The sequence below is a fragment of the Salvelinus namaycush genome, chromosome 29 (assembly GCF_016432855.1).
Source record: "Salvelinus namaycush isolate Seneca chromosome 29, SaNama_1.0, whole genome shotgun sequence".
Lineage (NCBI taxonomy): Eukaryota > Metazoa > Chordata > Actinopteri > Salmoniformes > Salmonidae > Salvelinus > Salvelinus namaycush.
In genome coordinates, this window is record NC_052335.1 from 27,786,157 (window position 1) to 27,805,197 (window position 19,041).

The 19,041-nt window shown below is 42.1% G+C and overlaps 2 protein-coding genes and 2 non-coding genes across 6 annotated transcripts; all 4 read right to left on the reverse strand.

Annotated features, from left to right (window-relative positions):
* On the reverse strand, nucleotides 1–9,259 carry LOC120024157 (ribonucleoside-diphosphate reductase subunit M2). 3 transcript variants are annotated; one of them, XM_038968318.1, is made up of 10 exons: nucleotides 9,035–9,259; nucleotides 8,760–8,831; nucleotides 3,027–3,173; nucleotides 2,731–2,847; nucleotides 2,452–2,585; nucleotides 2,057–2,151; nucleotides 1,848–1,981; nucleotides 1,626–1,730; nucleotides 1,234–1,347; nucleotides 1–537 (listed from the first exon to the last, which is right to left on the reverse strand). In XM_038968318.1, the coding sequence occupies exons 1-10, from the start codon at nucleotides 9,125–9,127 to the stop codon at nucleotides 385–387; spliced, it is 1,164 nt and encodes a 387-aa protein (XP_038824246.1). In that variant the 5' UTR covers nucleotides 9,128–9,259; the 3' UTR covers nucleotides 1–384. The 3 variants fall into 3 exon arrangements, with proteins under 3 accessions (XP_038824246.1, XP_038824247.1, XP_038824248.1); XM_038968319.1 differs by lacking the exons at nucleotides 8,760–8,831; nucleotides 9,035–9,259 and adding an exon at nucleotides 7,878–8,400; XM_038968320.1 differs by lacking the exons at nucleotides 8,760–8,831; nucleotides 9,035–9,259 and adding an exon at nucleotides 7,773–7,854.
* Nucleotides 736–875, reverse strand: LOC120024674. The gene has a single exon (XR_005472924.1). It is a non-coding gene; the product is annotated as a small nucleolar RNA SNORD94 (small nucleolar RNA).
* LOC120024672 lies at nucleotides 2,271–2,409 on the reverse strand. The gene has a single exon (XR_005472922.1). It is a non-coding gene; the product is annotated as a small nucleolar RNA SNORD94 (small nucleolar RNA).
* Nucleotides 9,260–13,532: 4,273 nt separating the features above from the next.
* On the reverse strand, nucleotides 13,533–18,267 carry LOC120024141 (Krueppel-like factor 11). The gene is made up of 4 exons (XM_038968294.1): nucleotides 18,088–18,267; nucleotides 16,257–16,529; nucleotides 14,714–15,683; nucleotides 13,533–14,581 (listed from the first exon to the last, which is right to left on the reverse strand). The coding sequence occupies exons 1-4, from the start codon at nucleotides 18,130–18,132 to the stop codon at nucleotides 14,286–14,288; spliced, it is 1,584 nt and encodes a 527-aa protein (XP_038824222.1). The 5' UTR covers nucleotides 18,133–18,267; the 3' UTR covers nucleotides 13,533–14,285.
* Nucleotides 18,268–19,041: the final 774 nt, after the last annotated feature.

Genomic DNA, 19,041 nt, shown 5'->3' on the forward strand with positions numbered 1-19,041 from the left:
TGCATTGGATTTTTAAAATTTAATTACAAAAAGTAAACAGATAAAATTTCAACAGTACTATACAAATAAGAAAATGGATACAACTAGAGATCTACTGCAAATATGGTCAGTTGTGAATGGTAATATACATGTGTTTTCTGTGAACCAGACAACCCAAGTACACATCCTAAATGGCACCCTAGTCTCTATATTGCGGACTACTTTTCATCTGGGCCCACATATGACTCTGGTCAAAAGTAGTGCACTACATGGGGAATAGGGTGCCATTTAAGATGTGGTACGGTGGTCGGTCCAGTAGCATCTAGTCTGGGCCATGTCCTTTGTCAAGTATTTACAGTTTCAAAAAGTCTAATGTCAAGGGCATCTTGGGGGCCTGTTAGAGGTTTAAAAGTCAGCATCCAGCCGGAAGGAGTTGTCTGTGGTGCCAGACATCACACCCATTCTCTGGTACTCCCCTACTCGCTTCTCAAAGAAGTTAGTCTTGCCCTCCAGTGAGATGTTCTCCATGAAGTCAAAAGGATTCTCCACTCTGTAGATCTAGAAGAGAAGTTAATTGGTGTCTGCTAGTGGAATTAAAATGCTTTCATTAACCCCACCCATTTCTAGTAGCCAGAGTGCCTGTCTGTGCAATCAAAGTCAACTCATTGTCATGTTTGGGTTAACAATGCACAATGGTGCTGGCAAGAGCACATACAGATCTGGGACCAGGCTACATTTAAACTACAGCTTTACAGGCAAGACTCAGTCAGGCGTCTATATCGTGTTAGCACCCCCCAGTCAGCAGACCACATGCCCACTGAGCTGAGAACCAGCACCAACACTCAGCTCCCATTATCAGCTGAGGTACGTACCCCTGCGCTTCTCATCATTGCTAGCCCATGTCTATCAATCACAAGAAAATTAAGTTGACTAATGGTCCACGGTCACAGGCAGTCCAATTCTGATCCCCACCACTAATTGGACTTTTGACCAGTCACACCAGATCTTACAGAGCTGATCAGTCAAAATATCCATTTGAAAAAAGATTAGAATTAGACTGCCCATCTAAACGTAGCCTTAGAATTACAACAGGTGTTGGATTGAACTCATTCTCCATATCAAAAGGAGAAAACATAAGGGACAGCATGCACCCAAAACAGCACACATCTCCTTTACATAGTGCACTGGTCAAAGTAGTGCACTACATAGAAAGTGGGTTGCCATTAGGGACTGACCCATAGACTACCATCTCACCTTGTCAAAGCCCAGCTCCAGCATCAGCCTGTCAGCCACAAACTCTATGTACTGAGTCATCAGGTCACAGTTCATACCAATCAGCTTTACTGGAAGGGCTTTCGTCAGGAACTCCTGAAATGGGAACAGACATCAGCCTTTATTCACTAATTCAGATCTTTAATATTCAAGTCCGGATACAAAAGGTATATATAATTTCCTATTAAGCACAATTAGGGACATGTGTCCCAAATGGCTTCCCATTTAGTGCCCTACTGACCAGGGCCCATAGCTCTGTAGTGCAGTATAGGGAAAAGGTGACATTTGACTCACATACCAATAGGCTTAATCCGAGTCAAGGCAACAGACCCTTATTGTTTAATCAACAGACCCTTATTGTTTAATCAACATACCTGCTCAATCTCTACTGCGTTCCTGATGAGCTTGGTGACGGTCTCCTTTGAGGGCTTGTGCACCAAGTGCTTGAACATGAGGCAGGCAAAGTCACAGTGCAGGCCCTGGATTTAGACGGAACTAGTTAGTAAGAATGCTGGTGGTAGTGACAATTTCAACCAGGTTTGCCCTCTGGGATAATTGTGTAGAAGATTTTTAATCAACATAGTGAAAAGACCCACCTCGTCTCTGCTGATGAGCTCATTTGAAAAGGTCAGGCCAGGCATGAGCCCCCTCTTCTTCAGCCAGAAAATGGCAGCAAAGGACCCAGAGAAGAAGATCCCCTCAACAGCAGCAAATGCAACCACACGCTCACCTGGAATATAAGCAACATCATTACCAACTGATTGACCACAACAATCCTGTGCAGGTTTTTAAGAGATGTACCTACCAAATTCAGCATCTTTGTTACCGATCCAGTTCAGGGCCCAATCAGCTTTCCTCTTCACACAGGGGAGAGTTTCAATGGCATTGAAGAGGTAGTCCCTGTATGACAAAGTACATTGTGCACATTCTCAGAATGTTTAAGGCTGCACTACAAAATGCTTAATAAATTGCTTAGGGGTTTGAAATATGGGCATTGGTAGAGTACATTTTACTATCATGAGGCTCAGTCAGGCGTCTATATCGTGTTGGCACCCCTCAGTCAGCAGACCACATGCCCACTGAGCTGAGAACCAGCGCCAACACTCAGCTCCCATTATCAGCTGAGGTACGTACCCCTGCGCTTCTCATCATTGCCAGATAACCATATTTGTATTAACATACTAAATATCCAATACTGACCTCTCTTTAGGGTCTTTGATGTAGGTGTCAATGAGCAGGCTATACATCTCAGAGTGGATGTTCTCCATGGCGATTTGGAAACCATAGAAGCATCTTGCTTCCGTCACCTGGACTTCCTGTGTAAATCGCTCCACCTAGTGGTGAAAAGGAAGTAAAGGCAACAAATTCCACGCTTGAATACTGGATGAGTTGCCATTTTCTAACCCTCAGATCAGTAATTTCTGACAGTGTATAGTGAAATAATGATTTTTGTATTGTATGCATTCAAGATCAACTTACCAGGTTCTCATTGACAATGCCATCACTAGCAGCAAAGAAAGCCAGTACATGAGAGATGAAGTATCTCTCCTCATCCTTCAAAGAATCCCAGTGCTGCATGTCTTTGGAAAGATCAACCTGGAAAACAAAATATGAAAACCAATTTTTTTTTAAAGTCCTGATAAAAATGACAATGCATGTGAAGTTGTCTGCACCGAGTCAACTGGTTGGTATGGAAATAAAGTACTACACATTGAATCGTAACATGTAATTTACGTGTAAAACAGAATAAAATGAACGCATCAAGTGGGACATGCCTCCTCAGCTGTCCAGAATGAAGCTTCTGCCTTCTTGTACATTTGCCAGATGTCATGGTACTTGATGGGGAAAATGACAAACCGGCGCGGATTTTCTTTCAGGAGTGGCTCTTCTGTGTTGAATTTCTTGACATCTTGGGGCTTAACCTGAAAGAATGCACATAAGTGAAATTACTAGTAAAATGTTGCTTAGGTAAATGAGCATATTCCTCAATGTTAGAATATAAAAAGAGCATAGAATTAAAAAGGGACGTTTTAAATACATGTACACAAGAAAAATTCTAAAAGGCCTCCCTTACCAGTTTGTGTATAAGGGCAAGATTACCTCAAAAAAATTAAAGTAGACAGCGCTAACGTTAGCTAGCTAGAGCACATCAATACAGAGACATTCCTGTGAATACAAAGCAATGAGACATCAACAGCAATGACTCCTAATACATTTTCCCAACTAAGTTTCACAGCTTGAGGGATTTATAAAAAATGGTAACAGTTCAAAGAGAGAAAAAAAGGAATTTTCCCACCCCATTTACAGTAGAAAATATAATAATGTTAATAAAATAGTTATGATTGGAGTTAAGGATAAGCATAATGCCATTTAACAAAGGTAAACAGGTAATTCTGGAGATTTTATACACAACCATTCATGAATTTCAAACTATAGTTTACTAGAATGCTCTATAGATTCTGAATCAGAGGAACAAAAAAGGCATTTTGTCAAAATTGATTATTTTGTCCAAGAAATCATTAACAGGGTAGATGGAATAAAATATTAAAAAATTAGTTTAACTTGAGATGACTCGACAATTAAAGGTAAAAGCTAGCCGCTTTTGACCATAGCATGTGTCGGTCACTTCCATAGCGATATGTTGAATTATAATACAAAAATTACTTCATTAACTGCCAATCATATCCACTTGTTGAATTTATCCAAAAGATGAGTCATTTTTTTAACTTGAAGAGGGAACAACCTCAATAAAAGTGTATTTAAGTTTAAGTAAAGGAGGTGGAATTGCTTTGCAAATCTTCATTTATTCTGAGTAATATTAACCTGAATCTGACCAATGAACTCAAACGGCAAAAAATACCCAGTGTTGCCTAACAAATCACATAAAATGAATACCCTTGTCAAACCAAAGGCCTTTGAAATTGAATGTCCTATTAACCGTAATAACTACTCCAAATCAATGTTGTGTGTGTGTGTGGGGGGGGGGGGGGGGGGGGAATAACTTAAATATCATTTTCCAGAAAGAGGGACAAAAATCACATTAGGAATTCAAGTCCACCAAGTTCATTAAAACAGACTGTTAGGGATATGATACCACATATGTAGGATTAGACAGATATAATGTCAACCATTTCATTATAAAAGCACCCACTAATGACTCAATCAATAGCCTGTAAACTTTCATGATCAGTCTTTCACTAATTGAGATTTGAATGCAATGCATTTTATTCCTCCAAACAAATTGAAATAACAAAATAAACTTTTTTTTAAACGTTATTAGAAGGGACTGACTTTGGTAAATTATTCTAGATAAACCATCAGTCTTGGACAAAAGAACACGAACCAAAATGTAGATATCACCTGGCACCCAGACTTAGGACACTAAAGAGGCCTTTCTACGGACTCTGAAAAACACCAAAAGAAAGATGCCCAGGGTCCCTGCTCATCCACATGAACGTGCCTTAGGCATGCTGCAAGGAGACATGAGGACTGCAGATGTGGCCAGGGCAATGTCCGTACTGTGAGACGCCTAAGACAGCGCTACAGGACGGACAGCTGAACGTCATCGCGGTGGCAGACCACGTGTAACACCTGCACAGGATTGGTACATCCTACCTGTGGGACAGGTACAGGATGGCAACAACTGCCCAAGTTACACCAGGAATGCACAATCCCTCCATCAGTGCTCAGACTGCCCGCAATAGGCTGAGAGAGAAGCTGGACTGAGGGCTTGTATGCCTGTGCTAAGGTAGGTCCTCACCAGACATCACCGACAACTACGTCACCTATGGGCACAAACCCACCGTCACTGGACCAGACAGGACTGGCAAAAAGTGCTCTTCACTGACGAGTCGCGGTTTTGTCTCACCAGGGGTGATGGTCTGATTCGCGTTTACCGCCTAAGGAATGAGCGTTACACCGAGGCCGGTACTCTGGAGCGGGATCGATTTGGAGGTGGAGAGTCCGTCAAGGTCTGGGGCAGGGTGTCACAGCATCATCGGACTGAGCTTGTTGGCATTGCCAGCAAGACATCCTCCTCCCTCATGTGATCTCCCGGGTGGCGCGGTGGTCTAGGGCACTGCATCGCAGTGCTAGCTGCGCCACCAGAGTCTCTGGGTTCGCGCTGAGGCTCTGTCGCAGCCGGCCGCAACCGGGAGGTCCGTGGGGCGACGCACAATTGGCATAGCGTCGTCCGGGTTAGGGAGGGTTTGGCCGGTAGGGATATCCTTGTCTCAGTATGTAAAAAAAATAAAATGTAATAAAAAAATGTATGTACTCTACTGTAAGTCGCTCTGGATAAGAGCGTCTGCTAAATGACTAAAATGTAATGTAAACTGTACCCATCCTGCAGGCTCATACTGACATGACCCTCCTGCATGACAATGCCACCAGCCACACTGCTCGTTCTGTGCGTGATTTCCTGCAAGACAGGAATGTCAGTGTTCTGCCATTGCCAGCAAAGAGCCCAGATCTCAATCCCATTGAGCATGTCTGAGACCTGTTGGATCGGAGGGTGAGGGCTAGGGCCATTCACCCCAGAAATGTCGGGGAACTTGCAGGTGCCTTGGTGGAAGAGTGGGAATACATCACAGTATAACTGGTGTAGACCATGAGGAGGAGATGCACTGCAGTACTTCATGCAGCTGGTGGCCACACCAGATACTGATTGTTACTTTCGTCTCCAATTGTCCATGTAAAGAGTCTATTATTAACTATTAGTCCATCTCAAAGCAGAAGGTAAGATAGCATTGGCAATACCTTCTTTGTAGACCAAACATTAACATATCAGGCCAAATGTCGATAGAATTCTGGAGTCGGGTAATCTGGTCCAGGAGACTTACCTATAGGCATTTGTTTAATGGCTTGGGCCAACTCAGTAATATCTATATCAGAATCAATTTCTTAAACCTCTCTTCTATAGGCTTAACTGAATCAGTCACCTTCTGAAAGATGATATTGTTAGTGAACTGTAGAAAGCGTGTATTTTCTTAAGTTTCAAGGTGAACGCATTTCATGAATTATGTAATGACACTATTCTGCCTACTCTTCTGCAAATTAAAGGTGTTATTCCCACCCTTTTAAATCGATTTGGCCTTTGAACAGATGAAAGCGCCCTGTTCCTTACCGTTGTATGTGTCATCCAGTTCAAATAGGCATTTAGCAAGCTCTGCTTTTCCACCTTCATTTAAAATTAAGTTTATTGCTCAGCCTGTTAATATCAATAATAATATCCACCTGCTTGGAAAATCTCTTCCAAAGTAGCATTTTACCAGTAGTGATGGCAAGACATTGAATTTAATACATTTCCCATTAGAAGAGCAGAATTTAGACAGGTCCCTGATAAGAGCTTAAGACTAAACAAAACAACTCATTCTTTAAAAAGGAAAGAGTTAAATTCCCAGTATGCTTTAGAAAATAGTCACTATCAAAACAAAAAGAAAGAATGTAACAATGGTCTGTCAGAGGAGCTGAGGAAATACTACATTTACTGACAAGATTCATAAGATTGTAAGTATCCTTATTACATTCCTTAGATGTGTTAATGTGTTAGATGTCGGTCTCCCGGGTGGCGCAGTGGTCGAGGGCACTGCGCCACCAGAGTCTCTGGGTTCACGCCCAGGCTGTGTCGCAGCCGGCCGCAACCGGGAGGTCCGTGGGGCGACGCACAATTGGCATAGCGTCGTCCGGGTTAGGGAGGGTTTGGCCGGTAGGGATATCCTTGTCTCAGTATGTAAATGTAATAAAATGTATGCACTCTACTGTAAGTCGCTCTGGATAAGAGCTTCTGCTAAATGACCAAAATGTAAAAAAAATGTTAATTAGGTAGCTGTTGTGGAATTGTTAGATTGCTGCCCAGTCAGAACAAGCATTTCACTACACTCGCAACAACATCCGCTAACCATGTGTATGTGACCCAAAAAAATTGATGCCAACCAATAATCAATTCTAGATTTTAATTGTCTGTTACTAGTTGTAGAGTTAAACCAAGAAAGTTGTTTTAAAGTTTGATTCAGTCATCAGGAGCAACAGTCACCTCCAACCATAATGTTATCTGTAGAATATTTGTTTTTTAAACTCAATTAAAGATATTCAACCCATTGCGAAGTCCTACATTTTAAGTCAGCATCTGAGGAATGTGTCTCTTGAAATAAAGAAAACAATTGGACTTTAAAAATTGCCTTGCGTTTTAAGTTATGTAAACCCCTTGTGTTCAAGGATATAAAGGAAAGAGAAATGTTGAATAATAGAGTATCCGAGAAAGAGTTGTCTTGTCTAGAATAAACAGGGACTCTGAAAAGTATAAATACGCCCTTCAAGTCTACTTGAACATTAACGACCATAAAGGAAAATAAATGGTTAAGTCGTGTAATAACATTAATAGTTTAGATCTTCAATTGGACTCAAACTTAAAATATCTGAAAATAGAGATTCACATACATAATATCGATCTTGAAACAAAATGAACGAACTGATCTTAGTATGCCATCAAATGAGAAACAAAAAACACATTTAGTGCTTACCTTGATTAATGTTCACATCCAAAACTCGCCAATACAAAAAGTATGGCCCTAAGCAATATCACCTATATGCGGTGTTCAGATAAACGATTACGTGAATAAACTCACCAGTTGAAACAGTACTAAGATTCACTAGCCTACTGTATAAGCAGGCCAACTCAAAGCATAAATCAGCCAGTCACGTAGCTCCACCCTGTGGACGTTAATGACAGAAAACCCCTCGCGAAAGATCCCCCCCCCGCGTCTCTTTTATCAGGGCACCAAATTTATTTTTCAACAGGTTCACATCAGTGGTAATATCATTTAATGCCTGCTGCATTAAACTCTGTAGTTTTGGAAACGTTTGCAATCGAGGGTATTTTTTAGGAATCCTCTCAAAGGCGTTCAGCCGAATAGCGTGTTCGTCAAATTTCCACCTCGTCTAATGTTAGCTAGCTAGCCTTGGCTGAACTTGCTTGAAGTATAACGTTAAGTGGAAAAGTGATGCTAGGTAAACCACCAGCCTAAAAAAAAATAAGTTTCAAAGACTACAAAAATAGTACTTTTAACTGTTCGTCGTCAAACTCAAATTAGGGCTTGAATTCAATTTAAAGTTCAGGAGCTCAGTTTAATGCGACCACTCACTCCGCCATCTTGTCACACCCCGTCAAGACAAAGGCTGTCGTAACATGGATTGAGTGGAAGGCTACTAGCTAGCCTTATGAAACAGCGAGCAGCCAACTTGTGTAACTAGTCATGCAAATGCGGAGCTATTTAAAACATTGCTTGCCTTGCTTAAGTTTAGATAGCTAGGCGCATACTGTAATCATGACTTGATGGCTCACCAGTTTAACGTCAGCTAGCTAGGATGAGAAACACTTGGCGCCAAATGACCACCTCAAGATCAAATTCTAGCGAATTACCAGGCTAATTACATAACTCATGACCCTGTAAAATTGTCACTTTTCATAAACTGTTTGAGCACTTTTAGCAAAAGTCTTGTTCACTCACCTCAGAATCATCAGCAAAGATTTTGCGCGCGGTTCTTGAGGCCAGAATCCGGGTATTGTTCAGGCTAGGAGGCTGCATGAGGAAACATTTAAAAAGGAGATTCCGTGACACAATTAGTTAACTAAAACCGTGCTTCCTTTAGATTCAATTAAATAATGTGCTAGACAGACGTGACCATTAGACTTGCCAGAACGTTAACTAACCAGTTGAGGTCACACTCACTGACAAACTGCTTAAAATACAAAGTTATCGTTATGTCCGAAGTTCAAACGTACCGTGTTTTCTTTGTCAACCAGCGAAATGTTGTCCATTTGAGTGGTGATTGCATTGGTGTTCTTCTTAGAGAGTGGTGAGCGAGTTGTAAGCATTTTGAATGACAGATAGGTGATACAACAGAATAAATTAAATCTAGGTAAAATTGCACAGGGAGAAAAGGAAATAAAATGTATTCACGAACATATGCAGTACAACAAGCTCATTGAGTTTCCCTGACAGATCAATCCCGCAACTGAAATACAACGTTTGGAGTTCCCTATTTATTGAAATTCTGGCGGTCGAATCGAAGCAGCCAATAGAAACAAAGTTGATGGTCGGTATTTTCATTTCCGGTATGGCGGAGCCAATCAGATTGCAATTCTCTCACGCGTCACTTCAACGATTGCGGGAAAATTGTAAGCTTTTTTGATGGTTATAAAACCGTGAAAGGAAGGAGTTACACAATGTCAAGAAAAGGCGCGCGAATGTGAGACAATAGAGCTAGCACACTTTGTAACTACGGTTTAAAACGTTGAAAATACAAAATATAATGTCATATATAAAGTTCGAAATTAGTAGAAAAATGCAACGTTGTTAAGCAAGTTTAGCTACTATAGCAAGCTGGATGAATAGCTAATGTTAACAAGATTCGACGGATTTATTTGACTAACAAGCAGTATAAAATGTAACTGCAGTCAAAGGGATTTTATAACTTGCTTGAAACTGTGTTTAAGTTGCCATTATAGAAAAGGCCTGCAAACAAATTGTGTTTATCCGCTATTACGGGTGCAATCCATTCTGTTGATGTGGCCAGCTAGCTTGTTTCGCTAACCCTACTCAACGAATACAATGTAGCTAAACGTTTAAATGGCTCAAGATATCTATATTTGTTTACATTATACACAGACAAAGCCCAACTTTCATACCCAAGTTACTATTTTCCTGATATTTAAGCAGAAAGACCAATTTAGCCAACCTGGTCTCAGAGCATTTCGTATGTTATGTATTCATTTGTGGATGTCTATCACCCATTTCGTATGGATTGGCTTGACCGTAATCTTACTTTCATTTTAGCTAAATCTGTTTAATGTAGTTGCAGAGGAGCATGATACCATTTGGAAATAAATAATGCTACCTGGATGAAACAGTAGTTTTACATTTCTTCTGGTGTGATTCAAGTCATGTTGGTATTTTTTTATTTTGGCCAATCAAATTTGTGATGACAATCCACTGTTTTGATACGTGCTGCTGGGCACAAAGTCAAAAGGAGACAAAAGACGGTCAAAACAATGAAGTTGGCCCATGAAGATCCTGTTTAAATGAAACTGAGCTCCTTCGATTGGTTGGGAGATAAGGTTGCACTGAAAAGTAGGACAACGAGTAGTTATTTGTCTTACCAGTGCTACTCTTTACTATACATATCTAGATTGTCTTCCATATACGGATTAAACATTTCCTCCGAACATAATGGGTACTGTTATACGGAATATTAGAAATGTTTGGCTGTGTGACAAACTTCCCCATGTGGATGCTTGCGAGATTCAATTAAAACAAAACCATTGTAATATATAAATTGCGCAACTGAATACATTCAACCCAACTCCACTGAATCAGAGAGGTGCAGGGGGCTGCCTTAATCGACGGCCATGTCATTAGCGCAGTTGTTGTGGGTTAACTGCCTTGCTCATGGGTATAACAGTATATTTATTTCTGGGGGATTTGAACCAGTGATCTTTCAGTTACTGGCCCAACGCGCTTAACCGCTAGGCTATCTGCCGTTAGCCTAACCTCAGTCACCTCATATGCAGAAGGCTGTGGGTCAACCATCCTGAATGAACAAATGGGAACGTGTGAATGCTACCTTGTCCTCCCACAGACGCATCTGGTCAGCGTGGGTGATGTGGTATTTACAATTGTTATTTTGCAAGTCATCTAACCAACTTGTCTAATTCATTCAATATATAATTCATACGGTTACACATTATTTGTTATTTTATTAATCAAACATACTCAAAGTAGGTAAATATGATTAAGCTTTTTGGTCATTATGTCACTTTGCCATTAGAAAAAAATGATTAAGTACAGGATGAAATAGTCATATATTTAGAATTATATTGCAAAAGCTTGACAAAAAGTGCTACGTTTAGGTGTGATATGATGGTGTGTGTCTATAAACTTACGAACTGGAAAGCTGAAAAAAGCATTTATTTACTCACAGAAATTGTACTTAATTTTATTTTCACTGAGTGGCGTTGTTGTTCTATATTTTAGTGGAGCGCTTACATGGACTGTCGGTCTGTAAAAGAAATGGGCGGGTACCGTGTTAGCCAGTTAAAATCCTCTGATCATTTCAGCTGAACGGTCGTCTCCAATTGGTCGCGCCCCTCTTAGCGCTGTAAAATACTGCAATTTAATTAGTGGAACGTTGTTACTGGGTGGAGTGGAGAGATGGGTATTCGAAATCAAAGGGGATCGAGTGCTATTGTGAAACAACACTAATATTGTTGTCAACACTGCTGAGATCTTAGAATTAGGAATTACAATAATTTAATAGGATCTATATTAGAGGTCGACCGATTAATCGGAATGGCCGATTAATTAGGGCCGATTTCAAGTTTTAATAACAATCGGGGATTCAATCTTGCAACCTTACGGTTAACTAGTCCAATGCTCTAAACACCTGCCTTACATTGCACTCCACGAGGAGCCTGCCTGTTACGCGAATGCAGTAAGAAGCCAAGGTAAGTTGCTAGCTAGCATTAAACTTATCTTATAAAAAACAATCAATCATAATCACTAGTTAACTACACATGGTTGATGATATTACTAATTTATCTAGCGTGTCCTGCGTTGCATATAATCGATGCGGTGCGCATTCGCAAAAAAGGACTGTCGTTGTTCCAACGTGTACCAAATCATAAACATCAATGCCTTTCTTAAAATATATATTTTTAAACCTGCATATTTAGTTAATATTGCCTGCTAACATGAATTTCTTTTAACTAGGGAAATTGTGTCACTTCTCTTGCAACAGAGTCAGGGTATATGCAGCAGTTTGGGCCGCCTGGCTCATTGCGAACTGTGTGAAGACTATTTCTTCCTAACAAAGACAGCCAACTTCGCCAAACGGGGGATGATTTAACAAAAGCGCATTTGCGAAAAAAGCACAATCGTTGCACGACTGTACCTAACCATAAACATCAATGCCTTTCTTAAAATCAATACACAGAAGTATATATTTTTAAACCTGCATATTTAGCTAAAAGAAATCCAGGTTAGCAGGCAATATTAACCAGGTGAAATTGTGTCACTTCTCTTGCGTTCATTGCACGCACAGTCAGGGTATATGCAACAGTTTGGGCCGCCTGGCTCATTGCGAACTAATTTGCCAGAATTTTACGTAATTATGACATAACATTGAAGGTTGTGCAATGTAACAGGAATATTTAGACTTATGGATGCCACCCATTAGATAAAATACGGAATGGTTCCTTATTTCACTGAAAGAATAAATGTTTTGTTTTCGAGATGATAGTTCCCGGATTCGACCATATTAATGACCTAAGGCTCGTATTTCTGTGTGTTATTATGTTATAATTAAGTCTATGATTTGATAGAGCAGTCTGACTGAGCGATGGTAGGCACCAGCAGGCTCGTAAGCATTCATTCAAACAGAACTTTCATGCGTTTTGCCAGGAGCTCTTCACAATGCTTCAAGCATTGCGCTGTTTATGACTTCAAGCCTATCAACTCCCGAGATTAGGCTGGTGTAACCGATGTGAAATGGCTAGCTAGTTAGCGGGGTGCGCGCTTTTAGCGTTTCAAACGTCACTCGCTCTGAGACTTGGAGTAGTTATTCCCCTTGCTCTGCATGGGTAACGCTGCTTCGAGGGTGGCTGTTGTCGATGTGTTCCTGGTTCGAGCCCAGGTAGGGGCGAGGAGAGGGACGGAAGCCCTACTGTTACACTGGCAATACTAAAGTGCCTATAAGAACATCCAATAGTCAAAGGCATATGAAATACAAATCGTATAGAGAGAAATAGTCCTATAATTCCTATAATAGCTACAACCTAAAACTTCTTACCTGGGAATATTGAAGACTCATGTTAAAAGGAACCACCAGCTTTCATATGTTCTCATGTTCTGAGCAAGGAACTTAAACGTTAGCTTTCTTACATGGCACATATTGCACTTTTACTTTCTTCTCCAACACTTTGTTTTTGCATTATTTAAACCAAATTGAACAGGTTTCATTATTTATTTGAGGCTAAATTGATTTTATTGATGTATTATATTAAGTTAAAATAAGTGTTCATTCAGTATTGTTGTAATTGTCATTATTACAAATAAATAAAATCGGCCGATTAATCGGTATCGGCTTTTTTTGGTCCTCCAATAATCGGTATTGGCGTTGAAAAATCATAATCGGTCGACCTCTAATCTCTATGGATGAGATTGAGAAATAGCGTTGGGTGTTTCATCTTAAGTTATTGAGAAAATATACACCATACAACCAAGTTTAGTCATGTATTTTATTATGAAAAAAACAATGGGACTCATAATGACCATTGCCTACATTGAAAGCTAGTAAAACTACACATAGGGACAGCACTTTTCTCAGCGTGACCATATCTATAGAATTCATTCATACATTGATTACTCATTATTAGTATGGTGAAGCTTTATAAAGTATTTAGTATTTTATTAAGAAATAATATGAGGTATTTATACTGGTTATACTGTATCTGTAATAAAACTAAAACAAAACGATCAAGCTATCAAAAACAGCACTTTTTAAAACAAATGTTTATTAAATAATATGCAAAGCAAGAAAGTAGGTAGTATCACAGTGAGGAATACTGTCCACTGACATATTTAAAAATATCAATAACATATATTGACGTCTTGTCAATACATGCAGATTGGAATACACATAACAATCATATATATAGATATTCATATATACATATTTACAATCACAGAGACCAATAGTAACAGATACTGTAAGCACAACGCAAAGGCTTTGGCAAAAAGAGTGCATACATTTTGCTAAACATTACATACTGTATACATATTACATGAGTAAACATAATTACATATAGAGATCAAGGAAGTACAAAACAAGCATAATTAAAAAATCCAGTGCAAGGTCAGTTTGTTTCTGTCCATGAATGTGTAGCAGCCTATGGTTTTGTTTCATTTTCTCCTTGGTCTTGTGTGGTCGGTGGTGGGATATTGTCCTGAGATGACCGTACGGCCTGGGAGCCCCAGCTAATTGAGGGAAGGGACCAGCACACTGAGAGGAAGTTTGGAGCCACTCGATGGGCCCTTAGATACCGTCATCTTGTGGAGGTCGCGGACTTCAGCCGGCCAAGTGGAGGTCCTCTTGGAGGTCATGTGTCGGCGAGCATGCTTGGTCAAGTGGTCGCTGCGCATGAAGCGCCGATCGCACACGTTACACACAAACTTCTTCTCACCGGTGTGTGTTCGCCTGTGGCGGGAGAGCTCGTCGGAGCGGGCAAACTTCTTGTCGCAGCCCTCCCAGTGGCAGCTGAATGGTTTCTCACCTGGTCAGGAGGGTAGAAATGGAAAGCATAAGTACATCAGTGGAAGATAACACACTACATATTCAACATGATCATTCATCTAATTGCCATTGGGTAGAATACTCATTAGTGTCGTATTGAGTGGGTATCTACCAGTGTGAGTTCTGAGATGAGCCTTGAGGTGGGAACTTTTGAAGTAGGTCTTCTTACAGCCGGGGAAGTTGCAGACGTAGTTCCGTCTGCGAGAGAAGTCTGCTTGTGTGGCATTGCTGCTCTGCCCTGAGGGCATGTAAACTGGAGCTGGGGCCAGGGGCAGGAGCTTTGTGTTACCCAGGGTCATTACAGTCTGTGCGCACAACGGAGCCTGGGACACGGGGGGCTGGGGAACCACAAACATCACCGTCCCCTGAGTCACTGAGGAGCCCACCAGCTGCAGCGACTGGGGAAAGGAGGGTGACTGGGGTAGTATGGGCTTGCCCCCCCCCTGGGTCATCTGGACTGGGCCTGCCTGGACGAATGCAGAGATCATCCCTGTCCGCCCGTTGACTGGAAACACCTGGCAGAGGACCTGGGAGCTGGGAATGGGGGGTGAGGACCGGGAGGGAGCGGTGGACCGGGAGGTGGCGGTGGGCTGGGATGGGGACCTTTGGGTGGGAGTAGTAGAGGGGCCTGTGCTGCTGTCAGGTAAGGATGGACTGCCTTGATCCTTCTCTACCTTAACACACAGACCAGTGCTGCAGCTCTGTGGTTCAGTCTGCATAGGAACGGCCTCAGCCAGAAGGGTTGCAGTAGGATTTCTGTTGGAGTTGGTGTCTGTGTGCTGCCCTACGAGGGACTGAGGTGTAATGTTGTTGCTGGGCTGTGTGAGGGCCCTGTCAGCAGTGTGCCGGATGACGCTGGTCACCATGGCTCTGCTGGGCAGCTCTGGAGCTCCAGAGCTCTTGAAGATGGGGACCGTACCAGGTCGTTGGTCCAGGAGAAGGGCATTTTCGCAGGGAAGACCTGCACAGAGTCTAGGCCGGGTTAAGACTGGTCTGGGGCCTGAGCTGGCCAATGAGGTGGTGAGGACAGCTGTTGTGGTAGCGGTCTCGGTAAAGCTGGGGCTGTGAGGGGGGGTCATGCACTGGGAAAAAGAAAGAGAAACAGGAATTAAACATGTAAACTGTCAAATGTGAAACAAACCAATTTAATAAAATAAAAAAAGCTTATTGTAGTTTTGATTGATTCAAATTAGTTTTGGGGGCCTCCCGAGTGGCGCAGCGGTCTGGAGACCCATGAGGCGATGCACAATTGGCCCAGCGTTGTCCGGGTTAGGGGAGGGTTTGACCAGCCGGGATGACCTTGTCCCATCGCGCTCTAGCGACTCCTGTGGCGGGTCGGGCGCATGCACGCTGACATGGTCGCCAGGTGTACGGTGTTTTCTCCGACACAATGGTGCGGCTGGCTTTCAGGTTAAGCGTGCATTGTGTCAAGAAGCACTGCGGCTTGGTGACGTTGTGTTTCGGAGGATGACCTTCGCCTCTCCTGAGTCCGTATGGGAGTTGCAGCAATGGGACAAGACTGTAACTATCAATTGGATATGACAAAAAAAAGGGGGTAAATTGTTTTTTTATGAATTCAGGCTACGTTAGCATAAAACGTGATCTTCCAGTATACATTTTAAACACAGTAGCCTACATAATGAGATTCCACATACCAGCGATGAGAGTGCGATCGGGTCCTTGGGGGACTCGATGATCTCAGGGTGCAGGAGGAGAGAGTCGCAGGAGTCCGAGGTAGGGGTCAGGGGGCGTGGCTTGTCGTTTGATGACCTTTGACCCCAGGAGCTCATGCTGACAAGTGCCTCGGCGGCCTCCAGGTCATGGTACTGGAAGGTGCTGCAGCAGGACTGCTCACTGTCGTGCCTGTTCCTCTCCATCGTCATCACCCTGATGTCCATTACATCAGCCTGAGGGAGGGAGGAAGGCCACTGGGAAGATGCAAAGTCAATCACCATTACATCACATTATATGTCCCAAATGGAACCCTATTCCCTATATAGTGCACTACTTTTGACCAAAGCCCTATGGGCCAGTAGATCGGACAGAGGGAGGCCACACCGTTAACCTCCATCAGGGACAGATTGGGACCAGAAATCGGCCTGGGCATTTCTGACATGGACCATCCCTTTTTTTCTTCTCGGGGCCCCCATTATTAGCCAAATAAATCATTTTATTTAGACTGTCCCAATAGGCTAAAGATGGACCAGCCCATCTGGCATTTTTCCGAACTGCCAGTCCGTTTCTTATCACCATGACAGCTCAATAACTTCTGATGGTTGCATACTCTTCCAACACTGACATCTACAGTATCTCACTAAATATCTCTAGTCCTACTACTGCAATGGTTCCCTCAAAGATCATATAAGCATCTCATTACCAAGGTTCATTGAACAATAATGGACCAAGGGAGAAACATCAGACTGTTTTGAGTCCCAAGTCATGAACCATAGAAGCCTCAAAATGGTGGAGACGCCACATAGACAGTAGTCAATGAACAGGGGTTGACTATTCTCCTAGATGTGCATGTAGTGCAGTGGGCTGGCATCTGCTGAACGCTAAGTTGCACATCTTGAAGAATACTCAGTTGCTGAATGCACAGTGCGGCTGCTAGCTGCCTCAGAGGCTTGGAGAGACAGAAAAGGAGAGGGGCCCCACTGCAGCGTTGTGCAGCCATTTGAGCAGGTGGGTGCACCCAACCCTACCAGCTCCCAGTAGCTCACATAACATTGGATTTGGGAGGCAGGAGGAACCTCCCATCACCAAAAATAGACCTGTGAGTGACATACACCACTGTAAACTATGGTGCACGGGAAGTCTTGGGTTAAGTTGAGAATCCCCCCCCATTTAACTGCTCTTGAGGACTGAGGACACTCCCCAGCATTAATAGCCAGTCACTTTGTTTTGTTGATACCAATGGAAGCACTTTATAATCCAAATTCAACCTTCATCCAACATAGATTATAAAATCAGATACAAGCAATTAGTCAATCAATCAGTTGTCTACTTATGACCAATATGTTCAACCAAGCTCACAGGAACAAAAGCCCCATAGCAATACGCCAAAACTGTCACATTAGCCTAATTGAGCACAATAAAATGCAGAAATAGGTGTACATTTGGCTACTAGGGGCAACGGTAACGTAATACCATCACATAACGAACAATCTAATTACAAAGTAATACAATGTAACAATGCAGTGATATAGAGCAGATACAATGTAGCAATATGTGACCACACAGTTGATACAGTGGCTGTTGGGCAGGGATACATTAGTTTCAATCTGACCTCAAATAAACCAGGCTCCCTGTGCGAAAAAACTCCACGGTCAACTTGGGCTGCATGCTTTAATCATTGCATGTTATAATACTGTAATACGTCTATGGCAGTCATCGGTATTTTGATGGGCTTTGTTATAAATACCTGAAGATAACAACTTAATGCCGTTAGTTAATTAGCCAATTTAAAGTAAAAATCCATCAACTTACCCGACAAGGTTGCTCTGAAATCAGGGGTGGTGTAAAAGTCAGCATAGGAAAGTACGAGTAAAAATAACAATAGAGATACTAGCAATGCGAACACTCAATGAGACATGAGCACACAAGTATTGCCGCTGCCAACAGCGGACTGGCCTCAGCTGAGTGAATCAAAAGCAGAGACGAAAAAAAACAGAAACAAAATTCGTAATAGACTGGCTGGTGGTAACATGTTACCAATCAAAAACAAAGGTGTAGCGGACGCCGTCCAATCAGAGCGCAGGCAGCGCGTGATCAGTACGTGATTGTGGGCCTATTGGAGGAAAGAGGGTGCGTGGCTGTTGGAGGGCGTGACGGTGGAGTCAGCGGTGTCAGAGTAAACCCAGTGAACTCCGTGCTCGAGAACTAGAGGAAAGGTTGAAACAGCGAACAGGCGAAATCGTGAGATACTTGCACGCGTCTGGCTTGCTTTGCCAGGGGAGCGCGCGCCAAGCGGGTTTGCGCAAAATGGGGTACACAAAGAAATGAATAGAGAAACTGTCGAATATAGGCTACGTGAGCTTCGAAAATAAAGAATTTAGCACTGTTTTTATGTGAAACAATTTATTGCGCCTTTGTTTTTATTATAGATGAATGTAATTACCGTGTAATAACTGGTGGAATAAATACTTGTTACTCAGTGAATAAGTGTACATAAATGTTAATCAGTCAGGATTCTCAAATTAATTTGAGATTTATTTTAGAGAAACAGTAATAAGATAGTGTAATTATGGTATATGATAATATGTGTCATTTTCTGAACTATGGGAAACGGGGGGGGGGGGGGGGGGGGGGTCAAAATATAGATGGAGCTTCATTGTTTGGAAATGCATCTATAGACTATGAAGAATTTTGAACAGTTGCACCAGTATCCATAGTAAACAAAAACAATCCCACGATGTTTTAAATTCATCAAAGTATGTGCCT

What these genes read in the sequence shown, in the direction of transcription:
- LOC120024157 (XM_038968318.1), bottom strand. Translation starts at nt 9,127, where the DNA reads ATGCTTACAACTCGCTCACCACTCTCTAAGAAGAACACCAATGCAATC. An exon ending in TGGTTGACAAAGAAAACACG is followed by an intron (nt 8,832 to 9,034) that starts GTACGTTTGAAC and finishes TTCCTCATGCAG; the next exon opens with CCTCCTAGCCTGAACAATAC. An exon ending in ATCAAAGACCCTAAAGAGAG is followed by an intron (nt 2,152 to 2,451) that starts GTCAGTATTGGA and finishes TTTGTCATACAG; the next exon opens with GGACTACCTCTTCAATGCCA.
- LOC120024141 (XM_038968294.1), bottom strand. Translation starts at nt 18,132, where the DNA reads ATGCTGACTTTTACACCACCCCTGATTTCAGAGCAACCTTGTCGG. An exon ending in TTTCAGAGCAACCTTGTCGG is followed by an intron (nt 16,530 to 18,087) that starts GTAAGTTGATGG and finishes GCATCTTCCCAG; the next exon opens with TGGCCTTCCTCCCTCCCTCA. An exon ending in TCATCTCAGAACTCACACTG is followed by an intron (nt 14,582 to 14,713) that starts GTAGATACCCAC and finishes CCTCCTGACCAG; the next exon opens with GTGAGAAACCATTCAGCTGC.